At 48.9% G+C, this 15227-nt stretch overlaps 1 protein-coding gene across 4 annotated transcripts in view; it reads left to right on the top strand.

Moving 5' to 3' along the window:
* The window catches only part of LOC110526399 (zinc finger homeobox protein 3), a 171362-nt gene that overhangs the window by 89973 nt on the left and 66162 nt on the right, over window positions 1-15227 (top strand). For all 4 annotated transcript variants that reach the window (XM_036980762.1, XM_036980761.1, XM_036980760.1 and 1 more), the window contains one exon: window positions 10580-10811. In XM_036980762.1, the coding sequence (XP_036836657.1) occupies window positions 10580-10811 (232 nt within the window). The remainder of the gene's footprint in view (window positions 1-10579; window positions 10812-15227) is intronic.

Here is a 15227-nt window from a genome sequence, read left to right as displayed (position 1 = left end):
AACTGTTTGTGTTATGTCATGTAATTCCTTTGATTCCGACATACCTCTGTTTGTAAATACAAGAGGCACTCAAAGGGCTGTGGTTACTTTACAAGTATGGCGCCCCCGGCGCTTTGGTGGAGAATAGTGGGAGGGAGAGACAGAGAAAGGGATAGGGAGAGGTGGTTAGAAACTGTATATACTTCCCGTGGCTCCTCTGCCAAGCCCACTCCCTCCAGCCTCTGGTTGCACAGTCATGCAGTCAGTCAGGCAGAGAGGCAGGAAGACAGGCAGGCAGAGGCAACAGCACAGCAGAGAGGAACGGAGTAAAGCAGGAACAGGGCAGAAAGCTGAGAGAGAGGAGGAGTATGTCCTCACTCATGGCTGAACACGGCCCCTTAATTATGCGCTTTTCAGCAGGTTTTATCTTTAACACTTTCCTCCCGGGGTTGAGATTAGTGCTCACCATGCTTGATTTACTGCACAATAACTGAACAAGAGGTTTACCTAATCAATAAACAGGAAGGGGAGAAAGTGGTGGCCTTTGAGGTATAGTTTGTGACTTTGTGCACCAGTAAGCAGGGTGTATAGGTGGACAGGGCAGCGGGACTGTGATGCCAGCCTGCCCGATGCCTGAGCGGTACGTTGAGCTCACCGCTTAGCTGTGCCTGCTCCTCTAGCGTCTCTCCTCGCCACAGTCACTGGAGTGGAAAACATGGGAGGTCAACAACAAGGGAGGTCACAAGTTGTCCTATAAAAAGTGGTTTAATGCGATCTTACAACCTACGTGAGGAATTTACATTAAAAGGGATACAAAGCTTTCCTGTGTGATGGGGAGCAGGAGGTTGCTGTGCCCTGTGTTAAATATCCCAAACATTTAATGGGCAGCTATCTCCAACGACCTCCGTGATGACACTGGGGCTAATGGCGTGAGTTCGCAGTGGTTATTTTGGGAAGCTCCGATGCCCGGCCAGGCCGGCAGAGGTCTTTCAGCACTGTTCTGGAAAAGCTTCTGCCAGCGTGACTGAAGCAGTAGGCTGCCTCCAATTAGACCGGGCTGTGTTGGGTTTTTGTGATGACCACCATATCTCAGCTGTAATTATGCTGCGCTGGGAATGATGAGGGTTTAGGTTATTGATCCTCCATTGATCACACTGATCAATGAGCACTTTGTTTGTCTTTTTATGGAAAGTGAGGTTCTAATTTTTTCTATGTCTAATGAGCAGGCTGGGCAGAATGACCCTATAAAGCCAGAATGGCTTTTTGTGTTAGCAGGGCCCTGGTGTATTCGATGATATTATGGGATAGAGGGGTTAGACCTTCACAGAGCACCACTTTTCACCACAAGTGCACACACTCCCGTTGGGCATGGGTTAGAGGCTGCTGGGGGTCTTAGAAAAAACTAATTTCAAATTCATGTCTAGTTGGGGGGGGGGGGGGGGGGGGGGGGGGGGGGGGGGGGGGGGGGGGGGGCAGAAGAAGAGAGGCATGCTTTTTTCATCAGATAGTATCTCTACTGAAAGAGAACAGGACTCATTATATGAACATTGAATGAGTATCAGGTGATTAGGAAAATAATTAGATTTTATAGTATGAAGACGCATACAGGCGGTAACAACCTATAGTGTTTCTAACACTATAACACCCTATTTGAGGGTTGTATGCTTATCTGAGCTATTATTGGGTTCTATCTCAAAGTAGTTAGATAAAGTGATGTGTAGAATAGGTGCAGGGTTGAAGTTCTATCGGCTTCATAGTAGATGTTGGCATGGACCAGTTGGTGGGTGTACGGAGCTGGTAGAAGAACTCTCGACAGTAGTTTCACTCCACCAACAGGGTACTTAAACCTCCATACATAACATCACAGTCCAAGCCTTCCTCTTTACACTAGCACCTTATCTAACTGCTCCGCCCCCATTCATTCATTTGCATTTTAGTAAGGGGACCACTCGACAGCCTTTTTGGTCCTTTTGTCAGCTTGCTGCTGCTAATGAAAGATGTCCCCTTAAGACTGGGTTAAATATTGACTCTGGCTCGGTCCCATCATTGGTGTCTTAATTAGCTCGCCAGTGTAGAGAGGTAGCTAGGGTAGGGCACTGAAGAGGGGCAGGCTAGGGCAAGGCGGAGCGAGTGAAACACTTCCCCTATCGAGGTTTCAAACCCACACTCCAACTACTTCATAGTGAATTTTATATAAAGAAGAACAGGAAAGTAATGGGAGAAAACACACAGCATTACACTCTCACTGCCTTATTGCATAGCCCGAAGCAGCAACCAATTATGTGGTAATGAAATATTTACACAGCCAAACTGGGAATGCCAGAGGTGAAAGCTAGATAATACAAGCCTGGAGGAGATTGTATTCTGTATCGCTCCTCCCGTTACGTCAGCATCTCTCATCTCAGCCAGACAGGCTGGGTGGAACAGGAGGAGAGAAACAAGTGACACCACCAAGCCCAGAGGCTAAAGTATAGGGTCAGAGTTACAGCCCAGCCCTATGGACTCCTCTCCTCCTCTATCTTTTCTCCTTTCCTCTTCTCTGACAAGATACACTGGCTCATCTAGGGGCTTCATCTGGGTCATGGTAGCTAGAGAGGTTGGTAGAGAAAAGGAAGGGCAGCCATCTTGGTGACACTGTGACAGACAGTGTGGTGCTGATGAGAGGTCCAGTTCGACCCCAGGGGTGTAGCACTGGGTCTGGTGACGCATCTTTCATCTGTCCCAGTCACAAAGGGGTCGCAGCGGATCTGAGCGGGGACGACTAGGATGTTTGTTGTCATAGACTAATAGAGTTTTGGTAATGTTCTGGCTATGAGTTAAATTTTCACTGACTGTATTAATCATCCCAAGTGCCGTTTGTCTGTACCCCTCACCCCAAGCCCCTACGGCTTCTCTGCTACCGTACCCCCCACTACCTCCACCCGCTCCCCATCCACCTAACAAGCAGCCTGTGGCCCACACCTCTAGCCAGTCCACAAGGCCATGCTGCAATTGTTTGGCTGGAAAGTGACAAATGGGGTACTGTGGGTGTCAGGGTCTCAGTCACCTGTGTGGTCGCCAGGCCAGGGCTGCCTCTACCTCTTCCTTTGTAACAGGCAAATTTCACACGATGAAACCAAGTACTCTCATGTACAGCCACAGTAAGTCCGTCATCTGTCTCATTTAGCACCCACACACGTCAGAAACCCTAGACATCCCTATTCAGCTAGTCAATGCATTGCCATTCAAGAGCACTAGTCCTAGCACAATGTGTTGTAATGCATTCCTCAGGGTCCCTGCTGACTTGCATGGAAGTCGCAGATATTTTTGAAGGATTTCATTTTATTCGTGGCTCTAGGCCTCTTTAGTGTAGCTTTTTAGCAGTGTGTTGGAAGTGCCTCTAAGGTTTGTAAAATAAACATTTGCCTCAAGCAGGGAGTAGAATATCATTGCAGAGACTATATCTAAACCCGTCCCTGTCCCCCAGCCCAGTGCAGTGTAGCCGGCTTACCATGCTAACCATGGCTGGGCTTTAAGCCTTGCCTACAGGCCAAGTGCTAGCTGGGAGGCTGAGTGGTCTGGGTACATCCTGCTGTCAGAATCCTACTAGGTGCTGTCAGAAGGGTTTGTTTGGGAAGGGGGGCAGATAATGTAAGGGAGGAGGGGTGTTCTGGGTTGTGGCTGCCAAGTGCAGGTGTGGATTTTCCACAGACCTGCTTGTTCTCTCTCCCTCCCTTGAAAATGTCCATGTGGCCTGACCTGCATTGGGCTCATAGGAGGTGGCTGGTGAGACAATATCTCATCACTGGCTAGAACAGGCATATACCAGAACACCCCTCCACACCCCCCCAGCCTAGACCACTGTACTAGGCCTCAGCTCTGACCAGCTGGCTCACTTACCAGACTATCCCAGACACACACACCAGACTATTGTTTTCCCTCATCCTGAAAGCCCCTATTTCTCATTAGGGGAGATATGACATGTGTTAGTAAACCCTTGATGCCTCCTGACGTCTTGTCTTTATTCAAAGAGAAGACGAGACAATGCATGTGCCTTTGAAATGCATGTGAACGTCTCTACTGCCTGGGTTTGATGGAGTCTGTCTCCTGTTTGGAGCTGGAATGAGAACCAGAAAAACACATTCTTCCCCAGTCAGTCCTGTCCTAATAATTACCATCACCACTGTCCAAAATGGAGGGTTGTTTTGTTGACTAGGCAGTGGGAGGCAGTGGGTTGCTGGGAAGAGCAGCACAAGGGCAGGTCCAGAGTTGCCCTCCTGATGTTCCAGATGGCATGGAGCCGGTGCAGATGTCATTGAGTGGTTGGAACAGCTGTTTGCTTCGTGTCCATGTGGTGCAACACAGCTGTCGCCTCCTGCAGGCAGAGTTATTGTACTGCAGCATCCGCTATGTTCTCTGCTCGGCTCGCCCAGGCTAGCATTCATAAAAGCACCAGGAGGCTAAACTGTTAATTAGCTGCTCAGAGAGAAGGGCGACGGCTCGCTATTAATTTGCCATACTTTTTTCCCCGTATTATTCCGGTGCTTGACATCATTTCCTGCCCGTCTCAGAGTCATTTGCAGTGTGTCGCAAAAGTAGGGGCCCGTCTCATTAAGAGGGGGGAAATGTGTTTATCTGGCTGATATTAGAAGTGCACATTATGTATGTATGGCCATGCTTATCCAAATATTGTTAATGAGAGGGACCCGGGATGCCGGCGTGGGGCTCCAGTGGGCATAGGCCCAGGCTCGTTATCACCGTGCTGGGCATTGATCTCTCCCCGCTCAGCTTCCTCCTCCTCTCTTAGAGCAGAGTGACTCACTCATGAATTATATGAACACATTGATTAGCTGATTGAGAGCCATTGTTTCGAGCCCAGGGTCAATATTGAAGAAGGGATTACCCAACTCTTGTTTTCGCCCAGTGTATGTGAGAATGTATTATTCGTCTGCTTGTCACTACACCCCACCCCCCCCTCCTCGCTCCCCAGCCACACAAAGAGACATGCTTCCGCAGCATACACAATCAACATGGGCCAAATGACTGGCTGCATTGATTGCCTTCCCTCTGCAATTATGCTCCCATTGTTTACTTCCCAGTGTCATGCTTATTAAAAAGAATTCAACAATTATTGCTTTATTTAATGTTAAAGTTAGGCTGAGTGGCTGCCTGAGGCCGAAGCCCAGCCAGCAGCAGTATTCTATTAAGGCACTGTGCTCCCAGCGGCCTGTGTTTACCTATTGCCCAGCCTGTAGAGAGCTACTGTCATCCATCTTTACCTCGCTGCCCTCCCCGATGACAAAGAGGCCTCCTCTCTCTCTTAAACAAATATGCAGCCTATTGTTTATTCATTTGTAGCAGTTGATCATCGCCCCACTGGCTGTAGGGAGAGTCACTAATTGTCTGTTGTGCTTTTAGACAAAGGGGGAGAGCCCAGGGTTGGGCAGAGAGGGATTAGGGAGAGAGAGGGGAAGGGGAGGTGGACAGGAAGCAGTAGGTATGCAGTTTGGGGCGGATACATGCAGTCCCCCCAGCCACAGCACAACGTCTGGGCATGTCGCCGCTCGCAGTGGCTAATTCGAACCAGCCGCTGAACTTGGCACCCGCAGCGGCTTCTGTGGTCGTGGCTGCTGTTCCTGCTGCTGCCGGCGGAGTGGGAATCACAGGCAAAGCTGCAAGCACTCAGACTCCAGCCGTTCTCCCTATCTTCTCTCTGCTAAACAGCCTACCTTCCTTCCAGGGGAATCCCAGAGCCCATCTTTACAAGACCCCAGCCTCCTGTACACCATACAACCCACCAAGTCACACACACACACACACACACACACACACACACACACACACACACACACACACACACACACACACACACACACACACACACACACACATATACACATATACACACACACATATACACATACACACACACATATACACACACACATACACACAACCCCAGGGCTACCTGTGCCAGCACACGGCTCAGTCACTCACACACTGAGATATAAGACAGGAGTGGTATTTTATTCTACACCCAGCACAGAGTGGGTTTTTCAGACCATCTTCTTTGTGTCTTTTCACAGTGAAATACAATGACCTCATTGGATATAATTGCTGCCATGACATCAGTGTGTGTGAATAACATAGGTGCTACTTGACATTATTCATCAACATGCCTTGTGCCTGGAACCAGCTCATCATTTTGCCCCTCGGTCAATGGAGAAACCATGACGCTATGATATCACCAGATATGGTATCCTCATTGATGTGGTAAAGAGTGTGGATCAGGTTTAAATGGCAGCACACTGTGGCCTGTAGGTTCTGTGTCCACTCCCTGTCTCTGTCCCATGTTCACCTCCTGTCACCAGCGCTCACACACACACAAACACACTCGCTGCCGTCCGGAAAGCGTCCAGCTTTACCTTTAAGTGCTGAGAATCACTGGGATAATTACAAAGCAATACACAGCCAGACACTCACTGGCTCGTTCACACAGGGAATTTGGCAGCTCTCGCTGAATTGATAGCCATTTAGCCCGTGGATAGTCATCTGTTTTAATGCATTAATTTTATATTAACAGCACTGCCAAATGTAATGGTGGAAATTGGGGTATGATCATAATGGAGAGTGTGTGCGTGCCTGTCTCTCTATGTGTGTGTGTGCACGCGCCTTAGTTTGCACGTGTGTGTTTATGTGTGTGCATGTATTATACTGCTCCATTGGGGGCCATTCTGTGGAATTACCGGCTTGTGTTGGCACTCTAGCTGCCTTCCACCCTTCCAGTAATACCCATGTCCATGTGACGTTGGCTCTCCTCTCTTCACTCCCAGCTACTGTTTTGGTTAAAGGTGTATTTTTACATCCCATTGAAGTGGATGGAAATGCAGGTGTATGCAGCACTCTGGGTGGGTGTTGTAACTGATCTGTCCTTATATTGCCCACTGAGAGGCCAGGGTGCAGTGTTAAGTTGCCAGAGAGATGATGTGGTGGCGCCCACACCGCCCCAGTCCCTCTCTACCTGTATGAGCACAGAGCCCTGCTTCAACCTCCACAGAGAGAGGAGGTAGAGTACAGAGGCCTGGCTACAGAACAGCACACACATTCTGCCTCCCTCGCCCCATCCTTCTCCAGCACTCCATGCTCCCATTCTCTTATCCATGCTCGGCTAAAACTCCTGTCTCCTGTACGGCTGTCGTAAATTCACAGCCAATTAAATGGAACTGAAGAGAAGTTGAAGCCATGCGGCCTGTTGAGGAGGGACCGACAGCCGTCCTCCAGCCTCCACCCAACTCTGTAGCTCAGCTCCTCTCAGGGCCTCAGTGGGGTGCTTGGTGCTCTGGGGCCCCTGTGCAGGGCAGCCCAGGCAACCTCCTCTCCTTTGGAGCGGCCAGGCCAACTCCTCCCAGCTCTCTCTCCCAACATGACTTTTTAATTAAACCGCTGAATTCCTGCACTCCAGTTGGAGGTGATTTATCAGCTAGGGGCTTCATTGCAGGATCATAGGAAACAGACACAGGCCCAGTCTAATGCATTACTGTGTTTCACATCCAATGTTTGTGTGTACATGTGTGTGTGTGCTCCTAGATAGCATCACTAGACTCTCTCACATCTATAATGTTGATGGAATCCTGTGTGTTTGTGAGCGTGCGCATGCATGGGGGTGTTTCAGAGAGCCCCTGTTCCCATGGGTAGTGTTTAATCCCGTTTCTCATATAGAGCTCCCAGCCTACAACTGGTCAGATGGAACGGTCCGGGGAGGGGGGTGCACTGCTGTGTTGGCCCTGTACTGACAGGCCCCATATCTCTAACAACAGTCCTCCACCACCTCCACACTCTGTTTGGTACGGCCCGGTGCTGAGTATGTGTGGTTGTTAACACACTTACAGGTGTCTGTGGTCTGTAAGAGGTGGTGATACAGAGGGGATGAGGTCTGGTTTGGACTGAGTCGGGCCCTGCCTACAGCCCAGTCAGTTTTGAGGTGATATACGGCCTGTTCTAGGCCAGGCAGTCTCAGGTTCACTCCTGCATAAATCCTGTCCTTTTTATGGGAAGCTGTAAAACTCCCAGGATTTTTTTCCTACCTCCTAAAACTAACTTTGAAGTTTAGGTCAGGTGTCGTCTGTTTTTTTTTGTGTGTGGACTCACTGTCTCCTTGTAGATTTTTGCAGCCTTGAGTCATAATGCAGTCCCTCTCGTTCCATTTTTTTTGTTCGACATCTGCTATGCCTAAAAAACCGTGTGCCATTTCTCAGCTCAGCAATCACACAATGAATTTGGTGTTATCTACGAGTAAATCTGTCTGTCAGATTTCTCTGTACCTGAGCTCTGATGCAATATGTGTGGACGGAAGAGAAGGAGGGGGAAGAGGAGGAGAAAGGAGGGATACAGCCCCCACCAGCAGAATATCCAGCAGCACCTATTCAATGACATCATGGAGGGCTTCAAACAAGGCGAGGAGGGAGAGCACAGAGAGAGAGACCGACCCTTTTAGAATCACCTAATATCTCTATTACACTGGGGCTTTTCCTGGAAGCAGTGTCCTAATGTACGTTTAGGTGTAGAAGTGAGATATATAAAACCAGGGAGAATGGAATACAATTGCCGAGAAAAGCCCATAGCGATATTACAATATTACCAGAAAATTAAACATTAGAAGAAAATATGGGAGCATTTCTGGGAACATAATATTGTTATGATTTTTTCTCAGCCCAGGCTGTCAACACCTGATTCAGATGTAATGTGGTTAAAAATGTAATGTTTCCATTGCTTTTGCATTTCCCAGCCATCGAAACATGTTGCCTCACTGCAGGGCAAGCCGGTTCAGGCTCCTCTTAATTAATCAATTTGTTTTTCCCAACCTTTGTCTGAGTGTGGGGGTGGCCTGTACGGGAGATTAAGAGAGTCGTGGTGGGAGGCAGATACAGGATGTATACAGGATAACATACATTTTTTTCCTCTCTCAGCATGAAGCCACACATTCAAAATGAAAACCCGTTTCAAATAAAACGATACGGGAAACGTAGCAATCTTTCTTATAATCTGCTTGTGCGTTGTGAATTAAAGTCATTTTTTATCATAGCATTTTCAGTTTTCACATGATATGACAAATTGCAGTAGCAATTGTCTTGGTTAGGATGAATAATTACCTATCAAATGCATCCAATAGTATCTCCTCCTCTAAGCTCCAATTGCCTTATTTTCATTGCCTATCCAAGCAATTCTGTCTGGCTGTCAAAGCCATGCATGGAAAACCCCATGCCATTCTTACAATTTTTACATGTATTTATTTTCCTGGCAGTTTTTAATGGAGCATTAATGATGTTTATTTGGATTCATTATCTGATCTAGTCCCCATCTGGCAGTGAAGTGGTTGTTGTTTTCAGTCCTTTCACCCACTCAGCCACTGAATCTCACAAGAGACTAGGCCATGAAGATTAGAATAGAAAAAAAAAAACATCTTGTGATGATTGACATTGATTGCAGCCCCAGAAATCCACAGCTAGACTCCAGAGTGGGCCGTATGAACAGAACATGACAGGCATGAGAAGCAGTGAGAACCGTGGCCATACTGAGTCATTGTAAACATGAAATGATCAGGACCCTGTTTTATAGGATAATTATCAATACCTCTACCGATCCCCTCGTCAGGGCCATATTGTGTTGGCATTGTAGGGGGTAATTAGTGTGTGGGTCCGTGGTGTAGTGGGGTGTGGTGTTGGGAGAGATGGTGTCACTGTGGGGTGTGTGGCATGTTGTGTGTCATTATAGGGTGTGTGTTGGGTGTGGGGTACAGTGGAGGTGGAGTGTCAGTGTGGGGCACTTAGAGGAAATGATGGGGTTGTTAGGTCAATAATGTTGAGTCTCTGTCCCCTGAAGGTCACTACCCTGTTGAGGAATGTTCTAGCTCGTTTCAGAATGTCACCCCCCCCCCCCCCCCCCCTCCGCATTCCCTCTCTCTCCCTGGTTCTTGCTGTGATAGGGAGGATTTGACTGGCCCTGATCAATATTTAGCATCCCATGCATGAAACAGGCAGATGTTTGGAGTTTCCTTCTCAGAGACGGGAGGCTTCTCTTGAGTGAAAGGGATCAATGCTCCCTTCCGTCTGCCAGGGCTGTGGTCCTGTGGTCCTCTGAGGGGTGTGTGATGTGTGCCTCTCGCCCGCGCCTGGGCCCCTGAGACCAGCCCGGCTCCCACCCCTCTCTTCTCCTGTCCTGTTAGTCCACAGACAGACACAGAGAGAGATACAGGGCTCAGTCCAAACAGAACAGTGTGGAAGAGGGCTGGGTGTTAAACAACAGGGCTGTGATTGGTAATTGATTTGTTCATTTGCGAACTGTGTGAGTGAAAGTGAGTCAGTGGTGCCTGGCTAGCTGTCTGCCGTCAGTTAAAAGCCCTTTCTCTCCCTCTCTCTCTCCCTCTCCCTCTCTCCCTCTCTCTCTCTCCCTCTCCCTCTCCCTCTCCCTCTCTCTCTCTCTCTCTCTCTCTCTCTCTCTCTCTCTCTCTCTCTCTCTCTCTCTCCCTCTCCCTCTCCCTCTCCCTCTCCCCATCTCCCTCTCCCTCTCCCTCTCCCTCTCTCTCTCTCTCTCTCCCTCTCTCTCTCTCGCTCTCCTCCCACAGCACCTGCAGCATCAGGAGAACGCGGTGGAGGGAGATGCCTGCTACTACCACTGTGTGCTGTGTAACTACTCCACCAAGGCCAAGCTCAACCTGGTCCAGCATGTGCGCTCCATGAAGCACCAGCGCAGCGAGAGCCTGAGGAAGCTCCAGCGCCTGCAGAAGGGCCTGCCTGAGGATGACGAGGAGCTCAGTGCCATCTTCACCATCCGCAAGTGTCCGTCTGCTGATACAGGTAAGATACAGAGGATTTACTCTCCCCTATATTTTACAATGGGATACAGACACACTCACCAGCTACTGGCTGTACCTGTAGCTGCTTCATAATATTTCACACAGGGACTAAAGAGGGCTTTATTTTATGTCCTCTGTGGTATAGATATGAGCAGCAGTGCTTATGTTAAATATCAAAGATAATTTGACTACTTTCATGGAACCAGCTACCTTTAGACAGTGACTGTGCTGCTGTTGCTGTTGTTATTTTTCCCTGCAAGGGAAATGTAATGAAAAACATACTGATAGACCACTGCGCCACCCGGGAGACCACTGCCACCCATCACAGTGCTAGCTGTGCCACTAGAGATCCTGGTTCGAGTCCAGGTTCTGTCGCAGCCGGCCGCGACCGGGAGACCCATGGTGCGGCGCACAATTGTCCCATCGTCGTCTGGGTTAGGGGAGGGTTTGGCCGGTAGGGATATCCTTGTCGCACTAGCGACTCCTGTGGCGGGACAGGCGCAGTGCACGCTGACCAGGTCGCTAGGCGTACGGTGTTTCCTCCGACACATTGGTGCGGCTGGTTTTCTGGGTTGGATGCGCACTGTGTTAAAAAGCAGTGCGGCTTGGTTGGGTTGTGTTTCGGAGGACGCATGGCTCTCGACCTTCGTCCCCCCCAGCCCGTACGGGAGTTGTAGCGATGAGACAAGACAGTAACGACTAACAATTGGACACCACGAAATTGGGGTGAAAAAGGGGTAAACATTTTTTTTTAATCATACTGATAAACTGATTTTAAAAAGTAACAGTGGTTGAAATGTGAGTAAGTGTCAGTGCCGTATCGTATTCAAACAAGACAAACAGCTCCCAATGCCACTGGGGCTGTGCTATGATATTGATATAAGCAGGTAAAATGGTGCACATTTATTTTCTTTGGCACCTCAGATTCAACATACAGCGTGCTCTAGATTGTTTTACTTTTGCTCGCACAAAGAGCATATCTACCAGGAAAGCCACCTGCCCTCTGTAACTCCTCCCACACAGGTAGAAGGCAGGAAGTAGCTACTGTGCCTCCATTCTGTCAGGCACAAACCCTACACTCTACGTTTATTTATATATTTTAATAATAGGCTCAGTTCAGAATAGTGCATGTATTCAGAATGTATATTCACATCTTTTGTTCCTAGTCACAACTAAATGAACTGTAACTAATTATTTCTGAAAGCAGCCTTTTTTTCTATATATGCACAATTCAGTTGGATGCTTTCTGAGAAATAATACTAATAATTCTGAGATCAGGCCGTGCCTGCAGTTAATGGAGACTACAGGGCCTTGCTGTTCAGCCAATAAAGACACATTCAGAGATGCCATCAGGCCGGAGGTAGGAGGAGCAAAGCAGCAATACAGATACACCCACAGCAGCAGCAGTAAAAGGCACAAACAAAAGCAAGGATTGGTCGTTTGTTAGGGGCCGATTAAAAAGGAGTGAGCTGTGGTCAATTAACACTGTGTCTTAGCACAGATTTGGTTTTCTAATCATTTTAACTTCTGCACCCTGACAAAGGGCCTCCATTGTGTGTGTCCCCGCAGAGTGCCGTCACTGCCCTCCCTCACACTCACTCTGTGTGTTGTTATGTAAAAAAAAGTCTGGGCCTCTGAAAACGCTTTGTTCCAAGGAGGCAGGGATAATGAAGCCAGCGGCCGGGAAATTGCGCAAAAGGCAGTCACAGATCTGAGGCAAATCATTAGAGAACACATTTAGACGAGCAATTAAGGACAATTAAGCTTTCTGCTCACTGCACTCCAAATATGTTAATGACTACAGTACAGTGGACAAGTGAACATGTAAAAGCAAGAGGAAGCCCACTTAGGTTAAAAGGGTGGGGGGTTGGGGATTTTGTGTTAGAGGAAGGAGGGGGGCTGTGGTGTGGTTCACAAACAAGTCTCATTTTCTCTTTTTTGGTTGAGGTTCTGTTTATTTATATATCTTCTTTCCTAACCTTCGATGTGCGTTAATGGATAACCCCGTTTGTAAGAAACTGAGTGAGGCTAGCTGTAGGTTAGGTAATGGGCTCCTGCACGGGGGTGGTGTGGGCAGAGCAACACACACACACACACACGCGCACACACACACACACACACACACACACACACACACACACACACACACACACACACACACACTGTACACATACGCTGGGGGTGCTCTCTCCAGCCCCCCTTCGGAGATACATCAAACTACAGTCTTCCAGACCACATTATCCCACAGTAAACACACGTCAAACACTACAAGATGGTGGATAAAAACGTTCTACTGTGTGATAATTGTTTAGGCCGCTAGTGGGGTTTAGTTCAAGGTGTGTACTTTGAAGATGACTTGATTGCTTTGCTGTCAGGTCCTTCAGTTGATTAATTTAATCACCTCATCTTTTCCCGAAAGTAATTCAGCTACTTTTGACCTGAGAGGTTGAGAAATAGAACGGGAGGGTTGTTAGGAATTAGATCACTAGGTTTGGCTGATTGTAACACACTGATGAAAGGCAAGGGGAGTTCATTGTAAATGTATCACAAGGTCAAAGGGTGGAATTGCTCATGTGTACAAGGCGTTGTTTTATCAAGACATCCAGAGATCATTATGATCCGGTACTTTAACCGTAAGCATAGAGATCTCCTAATGTCTCTCCCAGTCCCTATCCTGTGTTAGTGACTCTGTTAGCGGCTATGCACCATGCTAAGGGCCGTTGTTGTCATGGTCCTGAACAGTCTGGCATCCTGGGACTTTAGAAAGCCAGCGGATCCTTTAATAGCCTGTGACTTGATGTTTACCAAACTGAGCTCTGCGAGGCCAAACGGAGCTCTGCGAGGCTCAGCGCTGAAGGCCTGATTGATTGTGCTATAGAGTCAGCCTCTGCTCGCTCCCGCCTTACAGGCCAGCGGACACTCTCTGCCAGGAAAAGACTGGGCGCAGACCAAGAGCGTCTGGAACGGCTGCCACATCCCCTTTAAGAGCCAGGGCAAAGTTTTCCCTCTCTCCTTCGCCCCTTTTTTCCCCCTTTATATATAGTTTTTAAAGGTCCGTTAAATTAAATGAAGTGTGTAATAAAGAATGTCAGCCTTTTCTCGCTCTCCTACCCCCCCCCCCCCCCCCCCCCCCCCCCCCCCTTCGAGCATCTTGATCGAATTACGCTGATAATGAACATACCTTTTCATCAGCGAGAATTAACTGTTGTGAATTCCTAGACTCCACCCCCCCCTTCTCCCAAACTACCGCTTCACCTCCTAATGCCTTGTCCCAGCACCAGTGAATGACCCCCCCCCCCCCCCACACACCCCCCTTTAGAGCTGAACCATTCCCTCCTGGTGTAATATTTAATTTCCTCCCCGCTAGCTCTTCGGAGGCGTAGGACCCTTTCTTGTGGTCGAGGCACAGTTGCTAAAGTGGTGGAAGGTTCCCCTGCTTGTTAAAACAAAGCTGGCCCTGGATTTCTGGGTCAGCTAGGCAGTAATTCCCCTGACTGCTGCTGGGTTTGGAGCGCTGCTCTGTTGGTGTTAGGTGCTGGGCTACTAGTCTCCACAGGAGCTAGCTAGGAACTAGGCTTCCCCCAATCAGCAGCCTCCCTGCAACAGCCCAAGGAGCCCTGACCACTGTATCAAAGACCAGAGTGATGTCATGAAGGAAAAAGGACAGATGACAACACAAGAAGGCTTCTCTCTGCAAACAGATGCAGGCAGCACAGAAATTAGGACCGTGTTTGCAAGGTGTGTAATCACACATGCACTCACACAGAAAGCCTTGCTGGGCGAAAGGTCTGTGTTTTTAGGAAGTTGTGGGGTACGGGCGGCTGGGCAGGCGGAATCCGAAGGCCAGAGGTTTTTGGTGCCATGTCTCCCCTCTGTAGAGCGTTCAGGGAGAGATGCAGGCAGCACAGAAATTAGGACCGTGTTTGCAAGGTGTGTAATCACACATGCACTCATACAGAAAGCCTTGCTGGGCGAAAGGTCTGTGTTTTTAGGAAGTTGTGGGGTACGGGCGGCTGGGCAGGCGGAATCCGAAGGCCAGAGGTTTTTGGTGCCATGTCTCCCCTCTGTAGAGCGTTCAGGGAGAGTGCTGCTAAGGCGGCAGAGATGAATTTCCTGTCCAATTAGACCAACGCTGGGATAAAAGGCAGCCATTGTTTTAATTCCTGCCCCCGCTCTGAAAATGTGCTGCTTAAGCATGTTCCTCTGTGGCTCGGCCTCCATTTGTCTTCTTTAACCCTTTCTCTGGCTGGCCGGGGGGGAACAAAGGAGGCCTCAGAGGGACCCCAGCCACACCCACACCCCAGCCACACAGCTGCCCTACCCCTGTCCCTGGGTGGAGATGCCACAGAGCACAGCCCGCTGCTGCCCTGTACTTACACACTGCACACAGCCCAGACACCGACACCTCACTGGATAC

The sequence above is a fragment of the Oncorhynchus mykiss genome, chromosome 6, assembly GCF_013265735.2.
Source record: "Oncorhynchus mykiss isolate Arlee chromosome 6, USDA_OmykA_1.1, whole genome shotgun sequence".
NCBI lineage: Eukaryota > Metazoa > Chordata > Actinopteri > Salmoniformes > Salmonidae > Oncorhynchus > Oncorhynchus mykiss.
This window is presented reverse-complemented; position numbering and strand designations above follow the sequence as displayed.